The sequence below is a fragment of the Zerene cesonia genome, chromosome 25 (assembly GCF_012273895.1).
Source record: "Zerene cesonia ecotype Mississippi chromosome 25, Zerene_cesonia_1.1, whole genome shotgun sequence".
NCBI classification, from domain to species: domain Eukaryota; kingdom Metazoa; phylum Arthropoda; class Insecta; order Lepidoptera; family Pieridae; genus Zerene; species Zerene cesonia.
This window is the reverse complement of record NC_052126.1, coordinates 718,162-733,220: the sequence shown is the minus strand read 5'-3', so window position 1 is coordinate 733,220 and position 15,059 is coordinate 718,162. Positions and strand designations below refer to the sequence as shown.

General features: G+C 32.3%; 2 protein-coding genes across 5 annotated transcripts in view; one reads left to right on the top strand and one right to left on the bottom strand.

Annotated features, from left to right (window-relative positions):
- The first annotated feature begins 484 nt into the window (after positions 1-484).
- Positions 485-11,913, top strand: LOC119836755 (inner centromere protein A). Of its 4 annotated transcripts, none has more exons than XM_038362209.1 (21): positions 485-655; positions 820-943; positions 1,324-1,514; positions 2,691-2,811; positions 3,273-3,401; positions 3,877-3,987; positions 4,909-5,015; positions 5,158-5,224; positions 5,406-5,457; positions 5,784-6,132; positions 6,256-6,352; positions 6,597-6,699; positions 6,976-7,057; positions 7,873-7,992; positions 8,464-8,642; positions 9,035-9,188; positions 9,331-9,470; positions 9,631-9,725; positions 10,196-10,332; positions 10,774-10,999; positions 11,648-11,913. In XM_038362209.1, exons 1-20 carry the CDS (start codon positions 572-574, stop codon positions 10,969-10,971), a joined length of 2,640 nt encoding a protein of 879 aa, XP_038218137.1. In that variant the 5' UTR covers positions 485-571; the 3' UTR covers positions 10,972-10,999; positions 11,648-11,913. The 4 variants fall into 4 exon arrangements, with proteins under 4 accessions (XP_038218137.1, XP_038218135.1, XP_038218136.1 ...); XM_038362207.1 differs by having other exon boundaries at positions 7,873-7,998; XM_038362208.1 differs by having other exon boundaries at positions 7,870-7,992.
- Positions 11,914-13,628: 1,715 nt separating this feature from the next.
- The window catches only part of LOC119836572 (ATP synthase subunit gamma, mitochondrial), a 4,347-nt gene continuing 2,916 nt past the window's right edge, over positions 13,629-15,059 (bottom strand). The window contains 3 exon segments of the mRNA XM_038361954.1: positions 13,629-14,205; positions 14,456-14,620; positions 14,926-15,054. Of these exon segments, the coding sequence (XP_038217882.1) occupies positions 13,939-14,205; positions 14,456-14,620; positions 14,926-15,054 (561 nt within the window). The 3' untranslated portion in view covers positions 13,629-13,938.

The following is a 15,059-nucleotide window of genomic DNA, read 5'->3' as shown; positions in this document are numbered from 1 at the left end:
TACACCGAATGTTATTCGTAAAAGTTACTTAACATTAAATAAATTCAATCAAACTATATATCAAATGCTGATATTACACACTTTATAATTTAATCATTTTGATTATTCAAATTGCTGTAATTTTCTTTTTTTTTTTTTTGTTTTGACTGTTTTGATCCCCAGAGCATTTTTTTTTTATAGATAAAACTAACAGGAATTGCACATTTCTCCAGCAGGCCGGGGTAAAATAACGTTCAATAAAAAGTTACAAACTGATGTTAAAAATAATGATGAATCATCATAACATCACAATAGAATAAAAAATTCCTCTTGTTAACATTAACATTAATTAAACAATCTGCAACAATTTTTTACACAAATTAAATAATAAATTAAGACCATAGATAAGAAACTAACTATCAACTTGTCTTTGCTAAACTGAACGCATTATTATTAGGTCGCCATGTTGCATTTTGTTTGCGTCTGAACGTTGGTATCGTGAATTCAATTTCAAACGGTTTTCGATTGTGTAGTTTTTTAGTGTTTGACAAATTTATGAAACTTTTATGAAAGTGGTGTTATTTTTCCAATTATGTCAATTTTTAATGAGTTGATATTACCGAAAATCACAGAAATACCTAAAGCTTACGTAAAGAGTTTTAACGATGATCTTAAGGTATTTATAAAGTGTGTTTAATGTATTTAATTAATTGAGACTGGCTCCTTATCGAAATTCGGCGCGTTTAATCGACGTTAATATGTATTTAGAAGTTTGAAATATAAATTGATCAGTGTTCAGTGCTGTGAGATGGTTTATTTGAAAGTGTTCTTCCGTTCCAGGCTGCTTTCGCGTGTTTTCAAAAATTCGAAGAGGAGTTTCAAAATGGAAAGGCCAAAGCGCGAGAAAAATCTGTCAAAGATAAAACCCTCTTGACGACCCTCCAAAGTATCGACGAGGACGAAGGTTTGTAATTAATAACAGCAGTAGTTAGTTTGTTATATCTTACTAAACGTTATCCTATGAACCATGCAACATTTTTAAACTCGACAAAATATCGTTCAACGCTGCTCAATTGTCGGTTAACTTAAATACGACCAAACTATTATCGCATGTTTGAACAGAAATACCATTTACACTTTCAATAATATTGTTTTGGCGAAAACTTAAATCTTCATCACCATACTATGCCACATATAAGGTAAAATTATTACCTACTCTTATGAAACTTCAGATTTAGACGTAACATTAATGTATTGATATTGTAAAAATTGAGTAAATGGTACATCATTTGAATAATAAATTTGTTATCACTACTTCTTCATATGGTAAATAATAACTTTTAGATGAACCTAAAACAGCCAGTAAAGTGGATTCAAAGTCCAGTACCGATAGAAGCTCTACTGACAGCAGTAGTAGTAAGAGAGGATCCAAGAAACGCAGTAAGAATGAGGTTGATGGTATGTCGAGCCCTGAACAAGAGAAACGGCATAAGAGAAATGCATCTGTTAAGGCACAGAGCATTATAAGTAAACAGGTTAGCTGGTGTTCCTTGAATGAATGTTTCTCTTTTTTATTTTACACTGAAACAATAATATAAGAAACTTCATAAGTTTAATTTTATATTTATTACAAGTTATATCTATCTAAAGCTTTATATGTATATAGTTTATATTTGTATATGATGTTTTGAGCCAGTCTTTTGAAGACTTCTATAATATATTCAATGGTAAATATTATAACTTTATTTCCAGAAAACATTAAATGATAGTGTGGAGATTGTATCCAACGAGGTACTTTCATTTTCGTTCAGTATGTGGTAGTCCATAATTTAAACAATTGATTATGTTGCCTAACAGTGTGCTGTAGCAATAAATTTTATGTTTTCTATTAATGTTAGTAATTAAATATGGTAAAGGTTGAATATATTGTTACTAATTCACAATAAAAGGACTTAATTTTGAAGATAAATAATACTTTTCCACCACATTAATTTAATCAAGTATTATTATATTATAAATGATTGTCATATTTAGGTAGTTATTAGATATATATTTTTTTATGGTTGTTTATTTGTTTTCTATACTAACATATTTGTAGTACTTCTCCTATTCATTAGAACTATTTACTTGTACTTAATTATCTAAAAGTTTGTAAGGTTTCTCATAACAAGTTGTACAATAGTAAATGGTAGAGGGGTTCCTTAATTCAATCTATTATCATTGTTTGTGATTTTTAATTGAAAGTGAAATTTAGCAGGGTTGTCTTGAAGGTAACCAACATCTAACACTAACTCCATTTAACTGTATGAGTGCTCATAGTGGTGATTAATTACCATCGGATAACCCATGGGTGGCTTGTTTGTCTACTTTTGTATTATTGGTACTTACCATGGTACATTAGAATTTAAGTAAGTCATTGTTGAGAAATTTCGAAAGAATAAAGCATTACAATGCTATAAATCTAAAAATTAAATTTAAGTCATTGTTATAAATCAGTACAGATATTTATTGTACTTTATAATCAATACTAGCTCTTGCCCACAACTTCATCGGCATGTACTTTAGTTCTAATTAACCCATAATTAATTGTGACATGGGTATCTGAGAGTATATCAAAGAAAACAAAAGTATTCTCAGCTCAGAAAAATAGGTACATTTTAAGAGTAGGACAGGAGCGTCTTTATTAATTGCTATAATAATTACAATTCTAGGTGAATGTGAACTTAACTCAAAAACTGCGTCGCGAGAATTCAACAGAGAAGTCGAGTAATCGTCGGCGCGGCAAAGATGACGACAAGGAAAATACGGAACCCATAATACCTGCTGTGCAGAGTGCGTTTTATTTATTCATTACAAGTTTAATTTTGTTTTTAACAATTATGCAAGCAAAGATGGATCCACAAAAAATATTACATATAATTGCACTTCAATTAAGTAAAAGTTGTATTATACAAACCAGACTTTTTATACTTCTTCATTTAGCAGCATTTCCTGCACAATAGAGCTGTTTAGAAGGTTCATTACTATAGAATATTTATCAAAATCTGTACAGCAAATTGCAAAGTATATGATATAGAAGACAATAAAAAGAGCAACTGCTACTGGTAAAAGTAAACTGCTTTCTGAAGTAATAGTAAATGGCACTAGTCTAAGTGAATAAATTAATGTTGGAGTTATCTTTTTAAGTTTGAATTGCAACCACAAGTAACAAACATCAATAAATTTTTATTTATATTAAAACTAAAATATAGATGTTACTAATAATTACTAATGATTATTCAATAAAATTTCAGTTAAACAAGAGAAGATTTCGATAGCTCCAGAGCCAATGGACATGGAGTCAATACCATTGAATATTGAAGTTAAGCAAGAATTAGATAAGGATGATATTGCCATGCCTCCGCCGTCTATGCCTGTACCTAGTGAGTATAAATTTAATATTTTTAAACACTTAAATACTTAATTGTATAAATTCGCTGGTACCTTTTTATTATGCTTTTATCATCTATAGGGATATTCCATGCAATGTACTAAAGTAAAGAATACTGGACTGGAATCATGCAACCATTGATAATGATAATGATGGATCAATTTTATTTTTTGTGAAAATTTAATAATTTCTGAATATAGATAACATTTTTGTAAAGCTTGCTACATGCATGGTTTTCTGTACCTTCAATTACGGGATTATACAACATAATAATAAAATTTAACAAAGTCAAGTGTAGATATCAATTTAGCCATAAAACTTTCTCTATGCGAAAGGTTTTTTTAATTGCTCTGTTTTGTATAGATGAATGATTGTGAAAATTTCATCACAATAAAACAGAAAAATAATAATTTCGGTTTTTTCTTTTCACACAATTCCCATTTAAATATTTGCTTATTCGTTTTAAGAGCAACGTAAAGCTGCTCAAAAGGATAAAGTGGATGAAACTAGTGATGAAGAACCAGCCAGGAGACGGACCACTCGCACTAAGAAACAGGCAGACGCACAACCTGTACCAGGTATAATCGTAAACTACATAGTATAAAACGAAGTCGCATATTCTGTCCCTATGTCCCTATGTATGCTTAAATCTTTATAACTACGCAATGGATTTTGCAATGATTTTTTTTTAATAGATAGTGATAGCAAGAGAAAGGTTTGTATGTGTACATATAACATCTATTAAACTACTCCGAATTAATGTGTGCGAAGCCGCGGACAAATGCTAGTGAATATATAAAATCAACGTAGTAATTGTCAAATCATTTTAAAATAATATGGTTGTGGGATCCCTCTTTGTTACTGTAAATACATTTAGAAATGCTTCTTTAAGTATTATTTAATTATTGCTTTAAATGGAATACTATTCCATACTGCAAGCAATATCTGCAAAGTTGTTATTTTAATTGTATGATTTCAAAGGATTTTCCAGTAAAATAGCCAAAATCTATCCATCTATCCAATAGAAGTTGCTTGCACAAGTTGGTGGTTATTGTTTTGAATATATTCTTGGTATTTTCTAGAAAAAGTATTCATTCACTTTACATCCACACTATCATTTTGGGTTCAGTTCCCACCCCAATGGTAAATTGGGACTCTACTACTGATATTAGACGGTTGATTTTGTAATACTTGTTAACTTATTTGTACAGAACTCTTAGTGCAGCGAGTCTTACCGCTTTTATTATATAATATTCTAATTTGGTAAATCTAAATTAAGAAGCTTATTTCTCATATCTAATATATAAAAGTCTCGTGTCACAATTTTCGTTGCCATACTCCTCCGAAACGGCTTGACCGATTTTGATGAAATTTTTTGTGCTTATCCGGTATCTATGAGAATCGGGCAACATCTATTTTTCATACCCCTAAATGGTAAGAGTAAGGCAGAACAGCGTTTGCCGGGTGCAGCTAGTGTTTATATAATAACCTTTCCACAGTGGCTTCTACGAGATCAACGCGTGCGAGCAACAGGGCGACCAAACAAACGGACAGCGAAGAGTCTATCGTAGCCGAAGCGAGACCTAAACGAACCAGAGGGAAAAAGGTAGTCTAAAATGTACTACTATATACTGTTGCCCAGCCTTTGCCTAAGTCAATAAAAAAAATAACTCATCTTATTTGGTAAAACTTTGAATGAAGAGTAAAGCTGTTTATCATATATCATAATAGTGTTTCCTGTTCTTTAGGCCGCCCAAGAAACTTCAACTACGGATACTGATAAGGACAGCCAGAGCACGCAAGACAGTGGCATCGGTTTGTTTATTATTTTTAAAGCAATACGTAATTACTTCACTTAATTAGTTGCTTAACTTATCAGCCAAAAAAAAAAAATTAAAGTGTTTCTAATAATGTTTCTCCAATATAAAGCTCATTTAATTAGTTTCTTATGGTTTGTGTTTGACTGTTATATATTATCATAAAAATTTTCGTGCAGCGTCACCAGCGGAAAAGCCACGGCCTAAACGGACGAGAAAATTGCAGAAAAAGTAAGTATTGATTGATAGCATTTAATTGTTATCAGAATATAATATGAATTTTTATAAATATCCCATTAAAAGTCAACATAAAGAAATAAGCATATGCGAAACTCTATTTTATAGAAATTGAATTATAATATTAATTTCTGTGGGGATGTAGGAAGTATCACACCCCACTGAAAACCAGCTCGAAATAGTAGCATGCTACTGTGTTTTTTACGGGGGAGCCAGAGGCCCTTTTCTTTTCGTTTCGTTACAATTTGCAAGTCTGCACACATTCCCATGACAGAATAAAGTGGAAATCCATAAATTTTTATAAAAACAATAATTTCTAGCAAAAAAGACGAAGAACCACCCAAAGAAGTTGAAATTCCAGCAAAGGAAGCAGAAAATCAACAACCTCTCGTTGTGAAGGAAGAAAGAATATCACAACCAGATTACTCATCACCGTTACTACAGAAAATTGTTAATAAGACGAACAAAGCAAATGATAAAACGCTATTAATTGAAAGTAGGAATATAACAGAAAATGGGATTGATGAGATTCAAAATGGGACTCCCGATGGGATAGAAAATGGCAATAAAGATTTGGAAGATACAAGAGTCATTTCTAAAGCTATGGACGCAACGGTTGTTTTGCCGAATGGTGTGTTTAACCATGCTTCGGTCAGCCCGAAAAATAATGTAAGTATTTTATCTGAATAATATTTTACTAGAATTTTCTAGATTTTACAATACACAATAGTATACGTAAGCTTGATATATTATGGTTCATTACTGTGTTCTATATTTAGTTTTTATTTACAGAGAAATATGAATGAAACAGTAGTTATTGAAACATGCAATCAAACAGTGGTTCTGGATAAACCAAAACTGATGGATTCTACTGTTGTCATTGACAAAGGTAATAATAACATAAATTTGCATAATTCCTCTTATCAAGATAATAATTCGAACTCATTGATTTCGTTAACTAGTTTTAATTTATTATATCATAATAATGCATTTCTATTTGGGCTTATGTAATTTTTAATGAGGAGCGAAAAAGTATGTCTGTTTATACAGACAGACGTATGTCTTTCCTAAATCGTTAAAAAGTGTATCTGAAATGTATACATTTATGTAGAAATATAATATAAAATTTTCAGGATCGAAAACGAATTTAACGGATGACAATTCACTATTGACGGACGATGATTCCGTTGAAATGAAAACGCCGCCCAAACAACCGCCCATACTGCAACAACCCACGTATGTAAACTGTTCATAATTTAATCATTTTTATTTATTTATAGCTAGAAACATTTTAATTGCATAAAGCGAAGCGTAGGAAAGAGATTAAAAAAAAGTATATAATTCATATACAGACAGAAAAGTACGTAAAAGACAAATAAATAACAAAGCAATTTAATCCAGTATGTTTGATATGGTGAGATAGTAAGTTTTCTGCTCTGTAACAAAACTGTCATTTCACTTTAAAATAGAGTTGAAAAAAAATAATTAATAGTTAAAATGATGATATCTCAGGTCCGCGGTGAAAGAGAAGGTGCAACAATTCGAAGAGATGGCGTCGCGCGTGACGAGGACCAAAACACGCGCTATGAAAAAGGTAAACATTAAGGTTGCCTGTATGTTATTCTATTTATCCAGCTGTCTACGTACCAAATTTCATTGCAATCGGTTCAGTAGTTCTTACGTGAAAGAGCAACAAAAACACGCACATCCTTACAAACTTTCGCATTCATAATATTAGTAGTAAGTAGTATTAATAGTATTTAGATTTAATTGAGTCATTTGATGCTAACTTAGATCCAATACCACTAAATACTTCTACTTATAGATGTTTAGTAATTGTGTCCATATGAAAATGTGTATATTATTATTTGAATATAAATTACAATGAACAGGAGGCGGAATAATCAAGGATCAATACTGATAAATTTCCAAAGTTTCCGCATTATTTGATATTAAACTGTAGTCTTAATATGTCGCAAATGATGTAAGCATCTAATAGAACTCTGCATAATTTCGGATGTAAGTTTTTTCTGTCCTTCGATAAATAGCCGATTCTATTAAACAGCACTAATCAACTGCCTGAATTATATTCAGCCAGGCAACTTGAATGTTGACTGGATTTTTTTATTCTTATTTGAAACCCATGGTATTTAATACTTTCAACCAACTTCAGAAAAGGAGGAGATAATCAATTCCACTATTTTTTGTATTTCATAACTTTTTTGTGGGTCAACCAATTTTTATGATATTATTTGAAAACTAGTGCCTCCCATGTCCCAATTAAATATGCTCTTGTTCTGACAATTTGAACACGGTTAAGTATTTTTAGAATAATTAATTGTTATTGTCATCATTGAATTATTAACAAACAAACAAACCAAATTAATAAATTGAATTCTCCATTAGCAGGAAGTGCAAGACGAGCCGGATAACCAAACGCCACCAGATAAAGTGTCCAAAGTTATGTTGTCGGCGGATAACTTGAGCAAGATGAACAGCATGATATTCAATGGGAAATCCATTATACCGGTATATGTTAGTTATTGTTATTCTACTAATCTCTTAACCTGGCTTTGTGTGGGTGTTTGATTGATTGAGCATTTATTCAAAAAACATAACTATTAGTAGTATAGGTTAAAATTACTAAACAAATAAATAGTAAAGAAGAAAAATTACATTTAAACCACGAATAATAACATACTATTTGAAAAAGTATAAATAAAAAAAATTACCTTTGCATGAGAAAGCCTTGCATGCAATATTTTAATGTGTGTTGAACTGTTTTTGTGTTGCACGACTAATATACTAAATTTACTTTTAAATTCAATTTTTGATACGCCGATCCTATATAAATTATGGAAATACGAAAATCTTTTGATGTAAGACCACATATTTAATTCTTAAAACAAATGTTTACTTACTATGTAATATGTTTATATATGCTTTGCCTTGTTTAAATAATTCAATAATTCAAATTATTAATATTTCAATTCATAACAGGTTTCGAATTCAGCGTCGAAACCTCGCGTAAACACAACTTCTAGCGTAAAAGGATTCTCGTCAACTTCAAAACTCAGCGGTATAAATAAAGCGCGGGAGGCCGCTGAGGAGTTCAAAATGGAGGACGCGAGGAGGAAAAAGGAAGCCATGTTGGAGGCGAAACGGGAGATGCAGAAGAAGTATGTGTATTTGTTTAATTTCCCCCTAATTTCAAAATTTTTTTAAAATTGATGACCAACGTTATTTGTCCTATGTTTATGATACTAATATAATAACTGCATACAGTAAGAAGATAATATTATTATATGAATAGTTTAAGTGAGAATCAGGCAGCTCTTAAAGAATTATTTGGAAAATACTGTATAACCAAGACAATAGATTGTCTTGACTAAACGACTTATTAACCTGCGTTATATATATGTAATTTTATCTTTACATGTATAGTGATTTATACTTATACTTACTATCAGTACAGAACATAATGCTTTTTGTTAAATTATTTAAAAGGAAAATTCTATCTTGAAACATTGATTCTTTGTAAATATTGATTTTCTTCTAAAACCCCTTTCAGAAAGAGAGAAGAAAAAATGGCCGCCGCGGCAGCCGCAAGAGAAGCCGCTGAGAGAGAGAGGAGACTAGCGCTCGCCGCGGCCGCGAGAGAGAAACAGGAGAAGCAGCTGCATGCCGACATGGGCAAGCTGGAGAAGATGAGGGAGGTGGAAAAGGTGAGAAAGAGAGAAATTTTTGTGGCATAATAGTTGTAGGCATTGCAGAACATCAAGATATAATGTGCTTATTTGATTATTATAATTAAGCGTTGAAAACAAATCATACATACAATTCATACAATACATACAATTCTTTCAGAAAAAACAAGAACTCGCGCGCAAAGTCCAAGAAACGGAAGAGAGGCGCAAAGCAGAAGAGTTGGCGAGACAGAAGAGGTTAGAAGAAGAGCAGAGGAAAGCGGGAGAGCTCAGAAAGAGACAGTTAGAAGAAGCCGACAAGTGAGTTATTATAACCTGTATATATAGTAAATCAGTTTTTAGCAGTAATCAGTTTTTTTTTGTATTATATATTATTACTTGTCAAGGTTGTTGAAAAAATCTAAGTAATCTAAAAAATCCAATTTTTATTATAAAAAATGTAATAATGATTTTATTGCAGAATGAAAAAGGAGGCCGCGTTAATGGCGCGGGAAATAGAGAGGAAACAGAGGGAGTTCATAGAGAAGCAAAAGTTGAAGCAGAGAATGGAGGAAGGTAAACATTTTAATACTTATCCTTCGTTCATAATTAATTACATATTTTTACCGTATACTAGGTTTTGCTCGCGGTTTCACACGCGTTAAATACGGAGTAGTTTAATAGATGTTATTATACATAATATAAACTTTCCACTTGCATCTCAATCTATTTAAAAAAAAAACATCAACATCCGTTGCGAAGTTTTAAAGCATACATAAGCAGTGGTGGGTTAAATTCGATAAAATGCAGGAAATCAATTGATATTTCAATGTATCAGCGCATGTCGATAATATCACCACTGCTCGAAACAGTGAAGAAAACCAGTAAGACCAAGAATCAAAAGTTCGACGACATGTGACATCTGCCAACCCGCACTTGGCCAGCGTGGTGGATTATGGCCTGAACCCTCATAGGATGCGCTGTGTCCCAGCAGTGGGAACATACGTGGGCTGATGATGATGAAATACCTTTACTTGATTTTTCAGTGTCAAGTGCAATGAAAACGCCCCGCAAGTACCCACCGATAGAGCCTGTGTATATGGAAGACGGGTTCCAGTACCTTAATTCTGATGAAGAAGCCGATCCTGTGGAAAGGCCTATTCCCACGTGGTCTACTAGTAAGGTGAGCTAAAATTAAAGTTAATTGTTCCTTCATTAAGGTGTCGTACTTTTGGTCAAATAAAGTTTATTTTCGAGTATTTGAGTCAGTTGTAATTTATAATACAAAAAATAGTCTACGTTAAAATAATTGTGAATAACATTTATATTTATTGTATAATGATAATAATTAATAAAAAAATTCATCTTATATTTACCAAAGTGCTAAACTGCCTTCCAATTGTCAGAACTAGACTAGAAAGTAACTTTAAATAGAAAGCCGCCAGCCTCATATAAAAAAAGATACATAAAAATTGGCTCACAAACACAAAAAAAAGAAATACCGTCACATTGATAGATTGCTTTTTTGAAGTAGGCTAAAAATGAATTTCTATATACTTTTTTTTTTTTGGCAAATGAAAGCGAGTCGTATACAATATGTAAGACATGGTCGTGCGTGTGGCAGGCGCGCTACCGGCAGCTGGCGCGGCAGACGCGCGTGGCGGCGCGGCACGTGGACCGGCTGTTCTCCGTGCGCGCGCACGCGCCCGACCTGCGCGAGATCTTCCCCAACATCGAGCGCGCGCGCCTCAAGCGCACCTCCTCCGCCGTCTGGCGCTCGCCGCTGCCCGCGCCGCCCGCGCTGCCCGACCTGGCCGAGTGAGCGCCGCGCCGGAGCGGGACGGAGATATGTACGCAGCGTTTATATGTGTCACTGTAACGTTGGAAACGCGCGCTAAATTCTCATGGTTGTAATGTCGATAAATTGTTTAAAAAAAGTTGCCCATGTGTTATTCCAATTGTCCAGCTGTCTAAGTACGAAATTTCATTGCAATCGGTTCAGTAGTTTTTGCGTTAACGAGTAACAAACATATATACACATACGTCCATCCTCACCAACTATCATTTATAATATTAGTAGGAAGGATATGTGTTACTGTCACGTTGGATAAACTGTTAGATTGCAATATGACAGACTAGATTCCCGGGTGGTTGTAAAGTCAATAAAGTAACAATTTAATGATTTGTTTTCCAATTAATTATAATTGTCTAAATGAAAATGTTAGGTTCAGTTTATTAAAGACACAGAAACAGAAGATCCTAACGGAGACTTGTTCGCGAATATCACATAATTTATTTTAAATTAAGTAAAATATGATTAAAGCACATACAAACTTTTAATCGAGATCAGTAATTCGTCTATAAATCGTAAATACTATTTAATGAAAGTACCGAATATCTACTGGTTTAAATATTATTTTTATCTACTGTGCAAAGTTCTTGTGTATTTTTTTTTCTTTATATTTTATTAATTTGAAATTTTTTTATTTCACTTTCAGAGTTATTCACGCTGGTACGAGTCGCTGGCGGCGTTTGTAAATATAGATGATAATGTTATATTATGTAATCGATTATATGAAGTAGTACTGCCTATTTAGATCTATCGTTAACTCTATATATTATTATATCTTTGTAACTTTAAATTATTTGTTAATTTAAAGATGCTACTAGGAATTTGCCTTGATCGCGAAGGAATGACAAGAGAATAGTTGAGTTCGAAAGCTTAGTAAAATAGATGGTTAAATACCAAAGACAATTTCGCAAATAAAAAAATATTTTTTTTTAAATTAATATTCACCCAAGTGGCCACAAAACTGGTTTTGTGTATTGAGCGTGTTTGTATGTTTTTAATTTATTATTGTAGAATTTCTACAGTAAAGAATTCCCACATACAAACACGCGTGCATTTGCAGTTGTATCCCTTTTTTATTTAAATGGTTTAAACAAAGATTATTGACGTATACGTATTTTTTGTGTGGAGCGTTTGTCGGATATGACGTCATTTGTACTTTAAAATCCCATGACTTTTACATTTCTTGAGATTCCTTCACGTGTTTGTTATTTGTAAATTTTTTATTTTTATGATTTATCCTTCAGGAAATTGCAGTGTTTGAGCTATAAAATGCCAAATATAATAATATCTTTGTAATGTTTTTGTTAAGATTAATTTCATATCAATATTTCCATCAACCAATCAGCCTTTTTTTCACAATTATTCTTTTAATTACCTCTAAACGTAATTTATGTGTGTAATCAGTGGTAATAATAATATAATTCGTTTTACACTAAAAGTTATTTGACCATCTATTTTATTATGATATACCTCAAATGATAACTAAATAGCATTGTTCTATTGATATAGATGATAAATAAATGTTATCCCAACGATGTCCAAAGGACATGTAGTTTGTCGAAATAGGTTTTTTAATTGGTATACATTTTGTGCCAAATGTTAGCCTCAAGAAAGCACAAAATAACTGAAATAAATCTCATTCTTTTTTTGTCATTTTTAAAAATTATAATATGTTGATAATAAATACTTCAAAATCAAACAAAAAAATCCCATATTCAAATGCTAAGTTTAAGCATACAATGTGCTCTTTATGGAATTCATTTTAAAATGAAATTGTGAACCATGTGACAAACAGAGAAACAGAATACATTAATGAAGGTTCATCGAATGAATGACATGGCCAAGGTGTTTAAAATTGCATGGTATGATAAAGTAATACTGTTTTATTATCATTATATTAATGTAATAAAAAGTATATGCTATGTTGCAATTATATATAGTCGATATCTATAAAACTCTTGACATTAGCAAACTTAGTTTTTATAATAATATGTATTTTTTCAAACATATAGGATTAGAATAGACTAAGGTTTTGATGTTTTTTAACACCATTAAGGGCTATAGCAAGGCAGTAATTACGAATTTTATATATTATTTCGTTATAAATCCAAATATTTGTTGTGTGACGTGATCACTTGTTTTAGAATAATTTTTAAATTAAGACTGCTATGGATTCGATAATTATGTTAGATTAAATAATTATGGTGATTTATGTGTTTTATTTGTCTGCATTCTACTCAATTACTCTATAATATCCTACGTCACAAGAATAAATAAGAGAAATCGAGATACAACTTCTATATATGTGTACGGGTAGCGGGATCGCCCGCCACCAAACAGGACAAATATTTAACACACTTGCAAAGATGTACCTATTTCTTAGTTGTATAATATCTTCATCGAGTTTCGAATTGTATGGTTCGAAGCTTTTGTTTCAAACGATATGACTTACTGTTTTACTACTTGAATGTATTATAGATTGTAAAAATGTAAGCTTTATTCAAATTACCATGCCATTGAAATAAAATATACTAAAACGAATTTTTATTACAATTGATGTACTGCACAGATATGATTATTTGTACACTATGATTGAGAAATTCTAGGAATAAAATTAAACACAGAGGTTCTAAATAATTATTTATTGCTAACCACCACTTTATCCTTACAAAGTTTTGTTTACGACAAGAAATAGAACGAGCGTCACCAAACACACGTAAGATGTTGAAGCCAGTTACGTATTGCGTGTGATTACATGTATTTAGAAACTTCGTTCGGGAATGTCAGCATTGCATTATTCGCTACGGCAATAAATACGGGATCAAACAACGATTGACGAAACTGTTTAATATATTTCCAATAATTTACAATTCTTATTTCAAATTTTGACAGTGACAGCGAAAAATTTCCCGCCAAACGTTTTTTTTTTTTATTAGTTTAGTCCAAGGCGGCGGCACCAGAGATAATTTCGATGAGCTCTCTGGTGATGACGGCTTGGCGGGTTCTGTTGAAGGTAAGGGTGAGTTTTTCAATCATTTCTCCCGCGTTCTTGGAGGCGTTGTCCATGGCCGTCATGCGGGAGGACTGCTCGGAACAAGCGCCTTCCTTCAGAGCGTAGAACAGCATGGAGGCGAGAGAGAACTCCATGTATGATTGCATCACGCCGGAGTCAAGAGAATCGTAGGTGGCCAGCTTGGGTGCAGTCTGGAAATAATTTTTTTTTTGAGTAAACATTTCTTATTTTCCATTGATATTATTCATTTCTTATGGTTGATACTTTAATACAGGAACAGAATGTTTTTTATGCTGTGATTGTACTATCTATTATGTGTATTAAGGGACATCTTTTTCTACTTATCTCCATCGTGATAACACAGTATAACAACCATAGAATGCAAATATTAAATTTTTACGATCATTTATTTATTTATATTTATATTAATATGTAACATACCTCAACAGCCTTCTGGCTGAACAGTGGCAAGTCCGATTGAGCATAAGACACCACAGACTTGAACTTGTTGTAGATAATCTTGCCAGAGCCAAAGTCATAGCCCGAAGTAAGAATAGCATTAGCAATGGTTGCTGCATCTTGGAAAGTGGGCGGCAAGCGACCAATCTGTGAAAAAAAAAATTAAATCATTTTTTCTTTTTTTAAATTTTTAAACACTTTGAACAGTTGTAAAGACCAAAAATTAAAATTAATACTTCATTGGACAGATAAGTTTTAACCAAAGATCGGAAATACAGCCCTTAAATAAAAAATAAATATTGGAGTCTCGAGTTTCGTCTAATCCAATCAACATATCTGAATGTAAATATTAAAATTGATCTAAAACTTTACTATAAAAATTTAAAATATACACTCTGATACTCATTACACTTGTCTCTTTCTTCTTTTTGTAATACAAAGTAGTTAATAACCTCATTAGCCACACTAATGATGTGCTTCCCGTATAACCGCTGCAGGATGCTGCGAGACTTGTCTCCAACACAGATCACTTTGATGTTCTCAGAGCCCGGCTCATTCAGCTTGTTGCGGATCATCTTAGACACAC

Excerpts from the sequence above, each read along its gene's own strand:
- LOC119836755 (XM_038362206.1), top strand. The coding sequence starts at position 572 with ATGTCAATTTTTAATGAGTTGATATTACCGAAAATCACAGAAATACCT. Across the intron at positions 5,016-5,157 it reads AACGAACCAGAGGGAAAAAG|GCCGCCCAAGAAACTTCAAC; the intron begins GTAGTCTAAAAT and ends CCTGTTCTTTAG. Across the intron at positions 8,643-9,034 it reads AAACGGGAGATGCAGAAGAA|AAAGAGAGAAGAAAAAATGG; the intron begins GTATGTGTATTT and ends AACCCCTTTCAG.